The following is a 17428-nucleotide window of genomic DNA, read 5'->3' as shown; positions in this document are numbered from 1 at the left end:
TAAATCTTCCGGGTGAGAAGAGATTTATCTGCTCGTGGTTAAGTGAGAGTGAAATGGAGATGGGTAGAGTGAGAGTCGAGACGTGATTAAAACGAAAGAGCAGAATTGATTTGAACAATCCACTTTTGATTGAAAGTTTTACGTCTGAGACTTGCCTGAATGAAACGATACTTACCACATACTCCAAAAGAAGAATTGAAAGGGGACTTTCATAATAATTCTAAAAGTACTGCCGGAACAGCAGGGACCAAGACAAGATAAGTTACAATGAAAGCCCCCCTCAGAGAGAGCGAGAGAGAGAGAGAAAGACCAGCAAGAAATGTGCAGACTTTTTTTATCATCAGAATTTTTTAATAACACATTTTTTTTTCGATATTGCAACAACCATCTGTTTCCTCTAACAGGTAAAAATCATCAAAAAAACAAAACAGTAAACGGGAAAAATAATAACGTCCAAAAAGAACCAAAAATAAAAAAGGATTTTTTTTTTGTTTTACTCCAAAAGCCACCGTCATTTCCAGTCCTCCTTATGTCCTCGTCTTCAACCCACAAAACTCAACGCTAAAACTCCACAGTGAGCATGTTACTTGACACATAGTTTCTTCCAAACAAATTATAAAAATAGATTGCATTTTCAAATACATATTTACAGTATTAAACACATGGATCAGAAGGAGGAGAGGTACGAATGGAGCAACTCATTCAGTAACAATCAGCCCAATGAGAATTACTTCCAGCACCATGTGTCATCTGTGAGGGGGGTCGTGTGTCTGGATGGTTTTTCTGCGGGAGAGTGTGAGAGCGCAGCTTAGGCATTTGTGATAAGCTCGGAGTCCGTCTGAAGCTATGACCGCGTATAAATACAGAGACAAAGATGAGAAGAGGACAAAATGTCGCTGAAAGGGAAGTTGAGTTACTTTTCCATGCCATTCATCAGATATTCAAAAAGTTAAAATAACCAATGTCATTTCAGCTTGCTGTAACTAATGGTGTGTTGGGGATATGGATATATGATCCCGAAAAATAACTATCGCCTCATTTGGATAAAACTCCTCTATCAGTGCTGCGGTTGTGTGGTGTTTCTTAAGCCAAGATTCTTATGTGTCTCCAGCTGAAGCTTCAGACATTGTCGGTGATGACAAAAACTAAATAGAGGATGACTCAGCCCGTACGAGGCAGACGCTAAGCCGCCTGGGCCACGTTGTCAAGTCCATCACGTCACGAGTCGAGTGTTTGATGCAACGCTGTTGAGGTCTCTGATGTGAAATTAAAAAGTGGGGAGCGTAATCTGTTCCTCAAAGGAGCCATCTTATCTCACTCTGGGAAACGTACATCTGTCTGTCTGTCTGTCTGGCCGCCTCTGACGAAGAAGTCATAATACAGAAAAAGAGTGAGGGGAGAAAGGAGCCTACAAGTGATGAGGCCTGTACAATCCAAATCTGCAAACGCTCCCATTCAAAAATACTAACACATTCAAACTAGTGTGGAGTTTTCCTCACACGCAGATGTGCAGACATACAGACGTACGTACACACACACACACACACACACACACACAAAAGATAATCTCCACAAAATGGAGCTCTCCAATCCAGTGTGTCTGCTAAGACAATCAGAAGAAACACAGAAGAAAAAAAAATTGGTGTGTTTGCGCTTATGTGTGTATATTGTGTGTGTGTGTGTGTGTGTGTATAAATCTGTTCATTTTTGAAACGTAAGGTCAGCACATGAAATAATCAATATAACCACTATTAATACTAAAGAAATTAAAGGGACACCAGGCAAGCCTGAGTGCTTTTTTCTCTACGAAGCTCCCCCTAGCGTCTGTATGTGTCGATACGTGTGCGAGCCCTCGCTCGGTCTGAAGCTCTTTTCCTTTTCTTTGCATCTTCTGTCAAGGGTTTTCGCTGCTTCTTCGCCGGCTTTGCCATTATACACACGTTTGCAACAATCGCTAACCAGGTTTTCTTAGCCTCTATGCTGGGGATGTTTGCCGTAAACTGATCCTGCTTCTCGCGATGTCTGAGACTTTGTGAGACTGAAGGTCGCGGGTAGGATACACCAAACTTGCAAGCGGGAGATTCTTCCTACAGGCAATAGGGGCGGGCGAGAGAGTCTTCATTTGCCCTGTAATGAATCATTTAACCATATACCGACTTACGAAGATGATTAATTAACACAAAAACATTGCCTGATGTCCCTTTAAAATGTAGACACTTTGACAAAGTGCAGAAAACAAAACTCATCAACCTCAGCAAAAATTAAAAAGTGCTCAGGTTGCCATGGCGATATATGAGCTCAAAGCCAGCATTGTGACCAAATGCTTAATTTCTTCTTTTTTTTTATACTTATTTCTCTTTTCTTATTTAAATCAAATGTCCAAACCAACAAAGCATCATTTCATTCATTTTTCATCACAACAAAAAAAAAGAAAGAGAGGAACAACCAAACAAACAACATTTTTGTAAACAAATAAATAAATATTTGAGTAAATATGATATATATGATCACTTTTGGACACGCCCCTTCCCTCTTTACAGTGCAACATCCCCAAAGCGAGTGGGGAGGGGGATAAACAGAAGCCCTCCGGATCTCTTCACCTTGACCAACACTGGCCACTTTGATAGAGAGAGAGCCAAGGATGGCGGGGAGGAGGTGTAGCAGTCAACAAAAGAGAGGATAGTTCACAGAAAACAGAAAAGGAAAAGCTCTTAGTGTATAACAAAAAAAGTGACACACTCTTTGTGGACAGGTCAGTGGACAAGAACACGGAGATGCCTTTTGGGTATATATTATTCAACAGTCACTATAATGTTCAGACATTTTGTATTCCTAAATTCTGCTGTCTTTTTCTCCTGAAAGCGCAGCACTGTAGCCCAGCCTCTTGCATTGATTGACTGATTGATTGATTGAACAGTATATCTACCCTTCAGGGTCAACCGTCGGTAGAGGTCAGGGTGTGTAAAAGAGGTGATCCTTGGGGTGTTTTTGGCACCTGTTCGTGGGTCAGTGAGGGTGAGGACACTAGCACTAGAGCAGATTCGGTTCCAAGGCGGATGTTTAGCTGCTGTCTCCAGATCAGTTCAAGGGTGGGTCGATGCTGCTATGGGTTGATGCAGTCTATTCCTCCAATCGGAGTCCAGTTTATAAAGCAGACAGAGCTGGTCAACCAATCACTAATCCCCCGTCCCCCTCCCCCCAGCAGGCAAAGAACAGGAGTGCAGATCGGGTTCAGTGCCGTGAGGTCACACACTCTCTGACCAATCAGAGAGGAGGGTGTGCGTGGGTCACATGACGGACAAGGAAGAGTCGCGCCTAGGTGCAAGTGTACAACCAATGATAGAAGGGGGAAAAGGAAGGTAAGGGGTAAAACATCAAGGAAAAGAGAGAATGAGGGAGAGGAGTGCTCGCGGTACTGCGGTGCCTCTGCTGGTCCAACACCTCATCTACCTCCACCTCCAGCCCCCACCCCCAGCCCCACACCCTCCAAACCCGTCTAGTGGTCCACATCTCTGAGCGGTGGCTCCTGGCGTATGGGGGACTTCACACTCTAGTTCCCAGGGGAACAGACACATCTGGCGTTTCTTCTGCTGGGCTTCTGTTAGACATCCGAACCCCCACCCTGTTCAGTTCAGGCCCATCGGTGTGTGTGTCTTTGAGTGTGTGGTGCATGTTGTTTTCTCGTGTGTTTAGTAATGGGCGTGTGTTGTGTGTGTGTGTGCGTGAGCGTGTGGGTTAGACCTGCACGCCGCGGCCGTGCATTTGGATGACCTGAGCCCTCAGAGACTGGATGGCCGACAGGATCTGTTTCTGGTGCTCCAGGGAGGTGATGCCCAGACTTAACACATCCCTGTGGGCACGAACAACCACACACACACACACACACACACACAGACACACACACACAGACAGAGAGAGAGAGAGTATAAAATGTGTTAATTAGGACAGCACAATCTATGAGCAATAAATCCTTGTCATAATGAATCCATATACACTAATGCATTCACAACATTAACGTGCACACAAACACACACTCAGAGAGAGAGAAAGAGTGAGAGAGACTCACTGGACGGTCATGCGGGCCACAGACTCCAGGTAGCAGTATCCGGCGGCGGTGAAGTTGTCCTTGTAGCGGCCCATATCCACAGCCTCCAGCCACTCCCCCACCGAGCTGAAGGAGGGGAAGGAGGGCAGCGTGCAGCTTCTCTCCGCCAGAGAGATGGACGAGCTCAGGGTCCTGACAGAGACATAAAGCGCAAGGGATAAATCACATATTCTAGTAGGCTCCAAAAAATGTCAATATTTATAAAATCATAATATTTCAAAATCATTGCCCCATAACAACAAAGTATATCCAACTATACAGGAGCATGTGCGTTAAAAATGCTGTGTGTGTGTGTGTGTGTGCAGACTACACATACGAGAGTATAACATGTACGTAGCCATAAGAGCAGACTGTTTGAAACCAAGCTGTCAGATATTAATGAGCTGTTTCATTTTCCCAATCAGTTCTTGTTTTCCCTCACACAGCTGTGCATCATCACATCCGTCTCCTCCAGTGTGATGTGGCGCGGCGCTGTACGGTAGCGTACCTGCGTGCCAGCGTGGAGGAGCCGATGGCGTCGGGCGTGCGGATGCTCTTGCTGAGGGCGCTGTGGATCTGGCTGAAGCTGGGTCGCTCGCTGCGCTCCTTCTGCCAGCAGTCCAGCATCAGCTGGTGCAGCGGCGTCGGGCAGTTCACCGGCGCCGGCAGCCGGAAGCCGTCCTCGATGGCCTTAATCACCTGGAGAGGAAGGAAAGGGATGGGATGAAGATCATTAGGCAATTCACTAATAATCCTCACAAACTTACACAGAAAATCCACTATTGTTTTAATACAAAGCATACTTTCTGAAGCTTCATTTTGCATAATTAAACACTTATTATATCACACCCCATAATATTAATAGAACCATCAGGGGATTTGAACAGTAGTGAGTGAACAGTGAGCAAGAACATGAGCGGACCCAAATGAAAACCTTATCTTATTTTTAGATTTATTTCTCCATTCTCCATTCACTATCTCTTGCTGGCGCTACAGGCCAAACAGCACTGTTGGTGAACTTATCTTTAGACAGAAATTCAATTCACCGGTAGCTATCTGTGCAACAAAGCCAATGTGTTTATCTGCAGCAGTTCTGCTTGTACACAATGAACAGATCACAATGGCAGAGTGCTACATTAGAGGCCCCCTCGGACTAAACTAAAATAACAACTTAGAGAGACTCACGCACACAGGGGGCATGCAGCATTTATGAGATCATCTGCTTAGCATGTGCTTTCCCTCACAGGGGATTTGGGCAATTGTGTCCTTTTTATTCCCCGTGGAAATGTGTGCAAGTGCTAATCCTAATACGAGGAAATCTCACATTAAAAACTACAACAACAAACAAGCCGCGCATACTTGTTTCTTTGTCTCAAATACATAAACACATTCAGAGACGCACAGACACACACACACACACAGACACACACACAGTGAAAAGCCAAACATCTAATCAGATAATATTTGATTCCATTAGAGAGAGGCAGATAAGGCGGCAGTGTCAGGCCACAGATAGACAGAGTGCGTAAACAAAAATTGCTCACGCTTAAAAATGCCACCCGCCTGAGGCATTTAGCAATGCTGACCTTTGACAAAGACTGCTGTGATTTTATATGATAAAAAAGATATGGAAAAGTCGCCGAAAACAAGCGAGTATGTATGTGAATTTTAACAGCTCCATCCAGCCAAGAATCCATATGCGTGCTTTAAATGATAATCATGGCTTTACTTTGTGGAGTCTGTCTCACTACAATCAAAGGCCCACATTAAAGTGTTGTTGTGTACTATTTTAGCCTGAATGTAGATGGCAGAAGAGTTGCAGATAACTGGGATGGCATAAAGGATGTGGCAACCATATGCTGCCCAGTTAATCTACTTTTAGACACTTTTATCGACACTTAGGGGACAGGACTGCCATGATCTGTCTCTGATCGCCTTTTCAAAAACATACATTTCAGGAGATTTAGCCTTCTTTTTCTCCCCCACTGAAACTATTAGGAGCATATTAAATTGTTTGGCTTTTGAGTTGAAGCACAGTTCGTGTGTGTGTGTGTGTGTGTGTGTGTGTTATTTGGAGGGGGAGTTGATACAGTAGCACTTGCTTTAAAAAAAACACTAAAAATAAAATCCCTTTTTCTGGACTTTAGGGAATAATCCCATTTAGGGGACAATCTCCTCGACTGGTGCACATACACACACACACACACACACACACACACACACACACACACAAACACAAACAGCGATGGCTAAGTTTTGGGATAAACATCGCAGGGATCCTCCGGCCTGGTGGGCGTCCGTGGCATGAGCTCTGCTCCTTCTAGTCGAGCACCACACAGATGGGAGCCGGGTGCACAAAGAGCACACACACACTAATTGGTCACAGAGGCTGAAGACAGAAACTTCAAAAGCCGTCACACACACTTGTCTCCAAAGCGTCGGAAAGAAAAAAAAGAAGAAGGAAAAAAGAAGCTCTGTCTCAACTCGGCTTCTTAAAAAAAAAAAGAACGAAATAAATAAATACAGGAACAGAGAGGGAGAAAGAAGATTGACAGAAGATGGACAGAGATGAAGAGAGAGGGCAAGGGAGCGGGAGTACAAGAGAGACGAGAGTGGCAGAGAGAGCTAAAGGGACAGACAGAGAGTAAAGAGAGAGAGAGAGAAAGACAGAGAGAGAAAGACAGAGAGAGAAAGACAGAGAGAGAGGGCAATAGAGCTCTCTCCAAAGGACACGACCCGACGCATGAGCATGCACACCCACAATGACAGACACACAGAGACACACAAACTTCTGCGATAGTCTAAGTCTACGCAATATTTCTTCTTCCTGTCTGCCAGCAAATCTCTTTGTTGAATCTCAAGAGAGGGATTGGGAACACAAATGCTCTTTGTAAGACTTCTGAAGCTCATCTAGATTTGAATCGGAATTTGAGAGAGAGGCAGAGGAAGAAAGAGAGAGAGAGAGAGAGAGAGAGAGAGAGAGAGAGGAGAAGAAGATATACTTACATCCTCATTGCCCATGTCCCAGTAGGGTCGCTCCCCGAAGGACATGACCTCCCACATGACGATGCCAAAGCTCCACACGTCTGAGGCCGAGCTGTAGCGGTGGTACTGGATGGCCTCAGGAGCACTCCACAGCACCACACTCTTACCACCATGCTGAGAGAGAGGAGGAGAGGAAGGAACCAGGGAGAAAGAAAAGAGAGATCAAACAGAGAGAAAGAAAAGAGAGATAAAATAGAAAGAGACAAGAAGTGTTCAGACAGAAAAGGAGCGAAAAGGGTAAAGTAGAGAAAAGATAGAAGAGAGATGGTGAAAGTGAGAGGAGCATGGAGAAAGAGAACAGGGGGAGGACAGTAAGATGTGGAAGATGAGTGAAAAAAATGGGCAAAAAGGAGGGACAGAGAGAGAGAGAGCTTTTTAATGCAATTCTGCCATTTGGGTCAATATTACATTACACAAAATTCCACTGAGCCATCATACACGATCAGCGAAGAAAAAGATGAGAGAGAAAGAGCTAGGGAGAGCAGAGGAGGTGACACTGAAGTAAGCGTGTGAGAAGAGGAGGATTGAGGGAGTGGCTAATGTCACACTAACACACACACACACACACACACTTATACACACACACACACACACACACACACACACACACACACACAGACACAAATGTAAGGATCTTACACGGGTTTCACACCATCAAGCTGTGCCTGCTAGCATAACATGAAGACAGTTTGGTGTAAGATTGCATTTCACACTGCCCTCTTCACTGCTAGGTCTGAGGTGTGTGTGTACGCGTGCACATACACACACAAGCACATGTGTGTGTGTGTGTGGGTGTGGGTGAGAGAGTGGCTGTTGCCAGGTCTGAGTGGGAGGTAGGCTGGAGACATGTTTGTGAGAAAGGTGAAAGAGTGATTTTTTTATAACTTTCTTAACATCTTATTGTTTTGATGTTCTTGCGAAGCCAAGACAGTCTAGGTGAGAACTTGCATCACATTTACTGCATTGGAGTCTCAACATAAAGAATCCTCCCCCCTTTCAATCAATATCAGTAGCACACTGCTTTGGTAGTGCTACTGTACAGTACACAGATGGATATGCCAATCAAAATCATTGGAATGGAACTGAATTGAATTTAGAATACATAATCAACTTTATTACAGAATTCAGTCTCAGAGACAAGACAGATTCTGTATGTTGTATAACATTATTCTGAATATCATGTTGCTTTGTTCAGACTCCACACAGTAAGAACATTCACATCCACACATTTCAGCTTTTATATTTCTCTCATGTCAACATGACTGGGCTGAACAGACCTGGACACTACATGAGACAACCTGCCATTGTGATGAGAAACGCATGACAGATGTGAAACCCACACTCAAACACACACACACACACACACACACACTGAGTGACAGACAGAAAGGCTTTAATATGATGAAAAAGAAAAGCCCTCCTTGGCTCCGGCTTCTTTTGACAAAATGGAATGAAGGGTGTACTGGCATGCAGAACTCACAACACAATAACTGGTCCAAACTAGAAAACCTATTCCACATCTGTTCACATAGGCAACAAGGACATTTTCTCAAGGATTTTTAAGGTGTTTTTTTTTTTATCTTGTTTTGTATCACCTTTTCATTCATTTGTTATTTTATTTCATTCTCATCTCCACTGCATAAACATTATGTACCTAAGTGCTATGTATAATAGTTTATGGCTCCTTATTATACTACATAGAGTTACGGCCAGCGCGTTTACTGACCGCAACAAAAGACGGACAACAAAGTTCCAATTTATAATTAATTAAGATTAAGCAATAATAAAAATAATACCAAACATAAGGTGTCTAGGCGTTCGTGTATTAGTGAATGCAATAGCAGTGTCAGTGTGAAAGATGGCTAAAGGGTAGACAAAGGAAGATAGAAAGATTAGAGATAAGGGGAGAGAAAGAATAAAGTGCCTGCCCGTGCACTGACAAGGAGGGGCCTGAAGGGGCAAAGGAGGTCGTGACAATAGTGTATGTATTGTTTGATCTGTGTCAAGTATACTGGGAACAGTACTCACAAGTGTAGTGTACACGGCTTCGATCTTGTCGTCCTGCATGGGCCGGAAGCCGGACACCTTGCAGACCAGGCTGCTGTTGACCAGCACCTTGTGGGCAGCGAGCCGGCGGTGGATGAAGCCCATCTCCGTCAGGTACTTCATGCCCGAGGCCACGCCGCCCAATAGGTCCACTAGCTGCAGCACACTCAGCTGCCCCTCGTGTTTCTGAGAGAAGGAGAGGGGGAGAGAGAGAGTTGGAGAGAGAGAGAGAGATGGAGAGAGGGATGGGGAGAAAGAGAGAGAGAGACAGGAGATGGGGAGAGAGAGAGAGGAGAGATAGAGAGAGGGAGGGGGGAGGGAGAGAAAGAGTGAGGGAGGGGAAAGAGAAAGAGAGAGAGGGAGGGGAGAGAGAGAAAGAGAGAGGGGGGAGAGAGAGAAAGAGAGAGGGAGGGGAAAAAGAGAGCAAGAGTAGGAGGGAGAGAAAGAAATAGAGAAAACAAAAGGGAGATTAATTGACATGGTAGCTACATTTGTATCACAAGTGTATTAATCAGTCTGGTAGTGTTTTGGGTCTTTGTTTTGTGCTTTGCTCCACAATCTGTCAAAGAGCGAAGGGGGAAATAGACAAACAGAGAGAGGTAGTCTGATAGAGTCCGAGACAAATAAAAATAAAAACAGCACAGAGAACAACAGAATAGGAAATGAGTAGAGGAAGGAAAACTTTTTTAAAAAAAAGTGAGCAGTGAGAAATACCAACACCACTTGTGAAAGCTCTCTAACCAAGAAGAAACAAGCCCAGATTAAATGATAGGGTGTGCATAGCACTGCAGAACCTTGAGACAGAGAAAGAATTGTAGACAACAGCAGAGAGAAAGAGAGAAAGAGGGGGAGGAGAAGAGCAAGGAGGGTCAGGGATGAACGCCAACACAGAGGTAACTGCACCAAAGCGCTAGAGTAAATACTTAATGAAAGCTTCTTCCATTTGCAGCAAGAGCAGTGGTGACACGGCTACTACATCCTGACTCACTGCTCACAAATAATGCAATAAGGAATTGGATTTAAAGCAGGTTTCTACTGCGCATCTGCTAACACAGTTGGGCAAACACACACATCTGTTGACACAGCTGGGCTCGCATAGACACACACAAACACACACACACACATGAACACTTACCCGAAGGAATGCATCCAGAGCCCCATTGCACATGCTCTCCACAACGATCATCATGGTGTTCCCTGTTGACACGCACACACACACACACACACACACACACACACACACACACACACACACACGCGCACACACACACACATTAAAGAGAGAGAAAACGTGAGTAAGTGAGTTTGCTCTTTGTGGAGTACCTGGTTGAATCTTGAATTTCCCCCTGGGGATCAATAAAGTATCTACAGTATCTATCTATCTATCTATGGTTGCCATTCTGTAGTGAGCAACAAAGATGCCATAGAGGACACTGCTGCACCTTGGCATCCTCCAACCAGCCAGGCGTGAACTGAGTGCACACACAACACACACTCGTACTGTGTGCTGTCGGGCCCCAGGAAGAATAGCTGGGACTTATGCCCCAGCTAATGGGGATCCTATAAGCAATAAACAATGAACTCTCAATTATAACTCAACATCCACACAGTCAGGTGTGGGTGTGTGTATGTGTGTGTGTGTGTGTGTGTTTCTGTGTGTGTGTGTTTCTGTGTGTGTGTGTGTGTGGAGAGAGAGAGAGATAGAGAGAGTGAAAGAATGACAGTGACCAAGAGAACGATGCAAAAAAGGGAGCAGGTCAGCAAGCATTTAGCACCATTTTAGAATTTCACCCCACACATTTTGGCAATAAATATCAGACCAGCATTTCACATCCCACCAAGAGATTAAGGCTGTATTAAAGATTAAACCTGCAGGACTACACACAGTGCTGTGTGTGTGTGTGTGTGTGTGTGTGTGTGTGTGTGTGTGTGTACATACTGTATGCCCAAGAGTTTTTGTGTTAGTGACTGAGAAGGAGGCAGAACGCTCCATTAGAGAGGCAAGCAGCAATGAATTCCCAGGTGCCGTCTCGTGCAGAGTGAAAGAAAGGAGAGCGAGAGAGGAAAGAGAAGGAGCGAGAGAAGAAAGAGAAGGAGCGAGAGAGGAAAGAGAAGGAGCGAGAGAAGAAAGAGAAGGAGTGATAGAGGAAAGTAAAAGAAAAGAGAGACACGGGGAGGTGAGAAATGAGTAAGCGAGAACAGGGAGGGAGAGACAGGATGAACAAAGCTGAGGCAGAGAGCTTAATCAGGAGCCAAGACAGGGCATGGCAACAGAGGAAGATGGAGAAAAGAGAAGATTGGAGAGAGAGAGAGAGAGAGAGAGAGAGAGAGAGAGAGAGAGAGAGAGAGAGAGAAGGGATTGTATCTTTCATCACTGGCCATGAGTATTAGGAGTGTGTGTGTGTGTGTGTGTGTGTGTGTGTGTGTGTGTGTGTGTGTGTGTGTGTGTGTGTGATGGGTTTGTGGCAGCAGCAGGGGCTGTCTGACCACTGTCCCCCTCATCGCTCTCCCAGCATGGAGGCGGCGATCGGAGCATATCAGACTCCACTGAGCCACCAACAGCACTCTCATCACAGCCCCCCCTGCTGGGCATTTAGAGGACTCATCACAAGACTGATGGACTCATGCCTGAGGAGGGAGATGGGGGGGGCAACAAGAGGCCAGAGGGTAAGAGAGAGAGAGAAAGAGAGATGGAGAGAGTGATGAGATGGTTGGAGAGACGGGGAGTAGGGACATAGAGAGAGAGAGAGGGAGTGCATGTCTGTGTGTGTGTGAGAGAGAGATAGAGCGATAGAGAGAGTCGGGAGAAGTGGAGAGTGGAGAAGAACATAAGGAGATAGAGATGGTGTGAGAGACAGGGAGAGATGTTGAAAATGAGCTATAAAGAGAAGGAGCTCCAACGAGAGAGAGAGAGAGAGAGAGAGAGAGAGAGAGAGAGAGAGAGGGTGATCATCCCTCCGGTGATACAGATGGCAGGAGTCTGGGCGATGATGGACAGTGCACTGATTGCCCGGCCCTCACACCGACCACTCGTGCCACGCTCTATAATGAAGCCCCGCACATCTCATAGAGAAAGAGAGCATTGGCAATCACCCCTGACTGAGGAGAGTAGCCTATCTGCAGCACACCATGTCTCTGAGACAGCCCGGCTCGGATGCTGATTTCCAAGGGCAGGGGAGATGAGGTCCCCATAAAAAGAATCACTACTTGGCAAAGAGTCTCCAGGCCAGCTGGCTCACCTGGCTAGTGTGGTAATATGAAGGATGGCTTCAGGCATTCCGTGCCAGAGGGCACGTATAGAACTGATTGGTTGTCTTCCTGTGTTTTAGCTCCCTTTTCAGTGAGTCCATTTAAACTGTACAAACTCTGACTACTTGAATGCCCGCATTTCATCCGTCAACAAGAAAGCAAGCAACAACACCCGCCGTATGCGTACGCGGGAACACCTTTGCTGAACTTGACCCTGTTATCTTCTGTTCTCACTGTTTTGAATAAGACGCTTCCTTGATCTGATTTAGCAGCACGACAGATGGAGAAAGCCACGGCAATCACACTCGCCAATCTACAGACCTGCAGTGAAGCACAATGTGGCCATGGTAACAGTCTGACTGCAATCTATCACTTTAGTCCATTCTTAGCACTAGAGTCCGCAAAGTTATAGCCCAATAATACCGGAAAATGTAGGTTATGTCTTTGAAATAGTACATATGTACAAACTTTCATAGAAATAACTCTAACAGTTCCACCATATACTTTCAAGGCATATCAAGATATTTCACTAACAATGTGGCAGCACCCTTGAAGTCTGCCCTATAATTATCTTGTGCAGTATCACTATGCAGTTTCCTTTTACACTGACTTTTGTCCCTTTCCTGTCTGGAGCGATGGTGTTTTCATCTGACAGCTGATATCTGTGTACACACCCATCTCACTGGTAGTCATCTAGCTCCACTGACGAGTCCCAGTAGACTCATTTAGATGCGGGGGAACCAAGTCATAATCCATTTTTAGTCACATCTGAATATTCACATTCTCCCGGTGCCGCGTGCTGCGCTGGGTGTAAACTGAACCCGTCGCTATCTGTCAACATCTACTGACGAGGGCCTCGGATGCTCAATTAATATTCCCATTTTTTTTTTAAATACCACCACTGATCCAGCAGAGCTGTCCGTTATCACACACCACAACAACACGCCACTCCGCCACCACAGGGCTGTCAGAACCTGGGTGTTTTGTTTCTGCTTTTTGTTTTACTCCAAATGAGCAAATCAGGAACGTCCATGACACACACACACACACACACACACACACACACACACACACACACACACACACACACACACAGACAGACAGAGACACTGCCTGAAGTCCACAGAGTCATCAAAATTCAGATAGTTCATTCGCCTTGCGCAGAGAACATTCAGAAAGAATGAGACGCAGACTCAGAGACAGAGAACAGCAGAAGGAGGGGAAATGAGCTAAGATATAGATCGACAGTCAAAGACAGAGGGGTAAAAATAGGGAAAATCACAAAGAGCATAAATAAAGGAATGCATGGAAACAAGTCACAGAAAGTGATGAAGGAACGAGAGTAGAAAGAAGATAAGAGTAAAAAACGGGGAAAGATTATGAAAACAGATATTACTAGAGGAAGAGCTTGTGGTACAGAAACTGGTCTGGTGAAACAATGAGAGAGTGAGAAAGGTTGAAGAATAGAAAGATAAAGATGTTGAACCAGGGAGTGAGGAGAGGGTGTTAGGGGGGTGACTGACCTCTGGTGATGACCCCCTCCAGACGGACGATGTTGGAGTGGTCAAACTGGCCCAGAATGGCTGCCTCGGACAGGAAGGATCGCCGCTGTTTCTCAGAGCAGCCTGCACGCAGCGTCTTGATGGCCACCGGCAGCTCTCTCTTGCTGGGCAGCTTCAGGCAGCCACAACACACCTCCCCAAAGTCACCTGCAGGGGGCAGCACATCAGATCAGCTAACACATACACATACACATTCACTCTCTCTCTCTCTCTCTCTCTCTCTCGCACACACACACACACTTCATGACATGTCCCAAACATCAACTGCATCAACACACTTGTATACATCTGGGAGGATGTTGGACATGCATTTCTGCTTTGCAACATACCCATTATTCCAGGGGCATGTACTTCTCGCTAGCGAAGCTGTAACATCAGCTGCACTGACACATGCACACCATACCATACCAGTGGGAGAAGAGCACCACATATCATGTCTTGTACACATATGCCAACCAGATATACCCTCACCCACACAACACACACATGCACGCACAAATACCTAAAGGTGGGATAATGCACATGTCAGGCAAATCATGTCATCAATAGGCCTGTCAATTCAACTACACACGCATCTCATTATAGACGCTCGGTTACGATGGCAGCTACATGTTGTGCTATTCCAGAGGTACACACCTAATGATGACAGCTCTACACCCACGCAGAATTAGTCTGTGTAAATCACCATCAGAAATGACACAAACACACACACACACACACAAAGGCATATGTGCACACACAGACATGCACACACACACACACACACACACACACACACACACACACACAGTCTCACTATCTCCACAGCTACCCAGAGAAGCACAAGAGGAAAGTGAGCGATCCTGGAAACATACCAGTATGAATGATCCTCTCGATCTTGATGGAGGAGTTGTCAAGCTCCTTGGCGAAAGCGTGCACAGCCTGCACCAGGTCCTCGCATGTCTCTGGATCGATGTACGTGCGTCTGGTGGGGATCTTGACTGGGGACACACACAAAAAATCAACATTTTCATTACAATTAACATCTCAAGGACTATTACTACTGGTATTAATATTACTGGTCGGTAACACTTTACGGTAGGGGTACATGAATTATCATGAATTCATGCATGAATTAATTCATGATTTACATGATTTACTAAAGTGTTACCTACTGGTCCATTCATTACTCCTATCCAATGATAAGCCAGATGTGGCCCTGATATGGGCCGGGTCTGTTCCAGTCACTGGACTGCTGTGTTTCACTCCTATCATCAGCCCCATCATGCGCATGTGCAAGAAGGGAGATTACCATTTAACATTCCCGTGGCTACAGGGAATGGAAATTCCTGCATTCCTATTCCCTCCACTCATAGCACATCCGCATCTTAATCCATATCTGATCCTGTAACCTTTCCCCTTTGAACTCTAAACCCTGGGTGTGAGCGGCTGCTAAGCCTATACCTATCTATCTGTCCTGCCACAGGAGCACGGGGCTAGCTTCCATCTCAGATGTGATTACAGCTCCGAGATCGACCCGTCAGTCCAGGGCTCAACTCTCAGTCTCATAACGGCTTATTGATCCCAACGCATGGAGACACACACACACACACACACAGAGAGAGAGAGAGAGAGTTAGGCTTGGGTCTAATTACAGTGCAAATTAAAGAGTCTACATTCTATCCAGTGGCGTTTGACGGATCGAAGGTCTTTTCCAGAGGAGTAGGTTTCTGACCGTGCTGAGAGTTTCTCTTTTTTTCTGAGCCGTGCTGAATTACACAGCAGCCGTCGTCATTACTTTTAGTTAAGACTGAGCACGGTTCAATCCATCCCTACTCCCTTTTCTCCCGCCTGAGCTGTATCTGATTAAGTCGGAATCACACACACACACACACACACACACACACAATACCAATGACTACTGTACAGAAAATACTGAAACAGTAAAACATGTAAAACTGGGCAGGAGAAGTGGAAAAGTGGAAGACGGCAGTGAACAGTGGAAAAACAGGCACAAATATGCAATCAACATGAGGTTGGGACACACACACACACATACACACACACGATCACACACAAAACACTAAATCAGAGTAGAACACACAAATGAAATGAAAATGGCACACATGAGTTAAGAGGGAAATTAATTCAATGATGTGTGACATTAAATTGTTAAAATCACACAGTGGCATGAGAAGATTAGCATGCATGCATGTTGGCCAGATAAACAAACACACGCACATATACAATCATATCTATTGAGGCATGACCGAATGACCCCCACCACTGCCACACACACACACACGCAAATAAAAATGAATGTACAGAAGGCATGACTGCACACACCATCTTGGATATAATGCACTGTAGCCCCTCACACGCACGCACACACACACACACACACACACACACACACACACACACACACACACACACTCAGAGAGACTCAGAGCTCTCAGTGATCTCGTAATGACCACCCAGCACTGATCCGCGGGTGAAAGTGTGTTTCTAGGTCATCCAAAAATACGCTTACAAAACCCGCGAGGCAGGGGCTCTTCCTGGGAAGGACCGTGCTGCCGTTGTGTAACAGATGTGGGGGACAGATCTAACACACACACACACACACACACACACACACGAATGGACACACACACACACAGGATGGGGGGCAGGCCCCTGGAGCCTAAGGGAATGTATGACTAGCTGTATTTGGGCAAGGTTCTAAAGCATACAGCTACTCATACATTCAAAACATGTTTGTACAATTTGCATGTTTGTATGTTTGTATGTATCAAAGTGGTGTGTGTGTTTGTTTGAAGTGGTATATATTTCTGTCAAAATGGCAAGAGTCTGAGGATGAGTGTGGTTGTGCCAGCGTGCACTCATGCATGACCACAGTTTTAGGGTCACAGAGCAAGCGCATGTGTGCAAACACTGTAAGCCACACGCTCACATGTGTATACAGGGATGGGCACAAATACATCAAAATGTATTTCCAAATAAAATACCAAATACCCACCTTAAAAATGTATCAAAATAAGCTACAAAATACAGCAACCAAAAAATGTATCAAAATAAAATATTGTTTTTTCAAAATACTACAAAATACTTCTTTCTAAAAGCCTTTTTCGTCTATCCCTTCACTTCTACACTACCTGGAAAAACATCTGAAAGCAAGAGACTCCTTCCATAATCAGTCAACAGATTAGATATGCTGACCCCTCATGTTAGACATCCCAATATAAACCTCTGCCAGGGTCGGCGCCAGAGAACAACGGGTGGGGGGGCACCTCACCTCACTTTTATTTTAGTTATTTTAACAAAATTGGCATATAATAAAGAGCATCCTTCGAGCCTTTTGGATAACTGAAACAATATCATGGGGGAAATACTACAAGAACATAGCGGTCATAGCCTATAGTGTTTAATAGACTATAGCACACAGTGTTTAATAGAATAGTTG

The 17428-nt window shown here is 45.1% G+C and overlaps 1 protein-coding gene across 3 annotated transcripts in view; it reads right to left on the bottom strand.

Moving 5' to 3' along the window:
* Positions 1 to 3735: 3735 nt before the first annotated feature.
* The window catches only part of epha10 (EPH receptor A10), an 89219-nt gene continuing 75526 nt past the window's right edge, over positions 3736 to 17428 (bottom strand). The window contains exons 8-15 of one of the 3 annotated variants that reach the window (XM_076301003.1): positions 14841 to 14966; positions 13948 to 14133; positions 10311 to 10372; positions 9158 to 9361; positions 7091 to 7243; positions 4593 to 4783; positions 4067 to 4237; positions 3736 to 3850 (exon numbers count right to left, since the gene is read on the bottom strand). In XM_076301003.1, the coding sequence (XP_076157118.1) occupies positions 3736 to 3850; positions 4067 to 4237; positions 4593 to 4783; positions 7091 to 7243; positions 9158 to 9361; positions 10311 to 10372; positions 13948 to 14133; positions 14841 to 14966 (1208 nt within the window). Of the gene's footprint in view, positions 3851 to 4066; positions 4238 to 4577; positions 4784 to 7090; positions 7244 to 9157; positions 9362 to 10310; positions 10373 to 13947; positions 14134 to 14840; positions 14967 to 17428 lie in introns of all 3 variants that reach the window. The other 2 variants (XM_076301005.1, XM_076301004.1) reach the window with 2 other exon arrangements.

The sequence above is a fragment of the Alosa pseudoharengus genome, unplaced genomic scaffold (assembly GCF_046254945.1).
Source record: "Alosa pseudoharengus isolate Yale_2024_CS ecotype anadromous, Long Island Sound unplaced genomic scaffold, YU_APseudo_1.1 YU_APseudo_1.1_scf_23, whole genome shotgun sequence".
Lineage (NCBI taxonomy): Eukaryota > Metazoa > Chordata > Actinopteri > Clupeiformes > Clupeidae > Alosa > Alosa pseudoharengus.
This window is presented reverse-complemented; position numbering and strand designations above follow the sequence as displayed.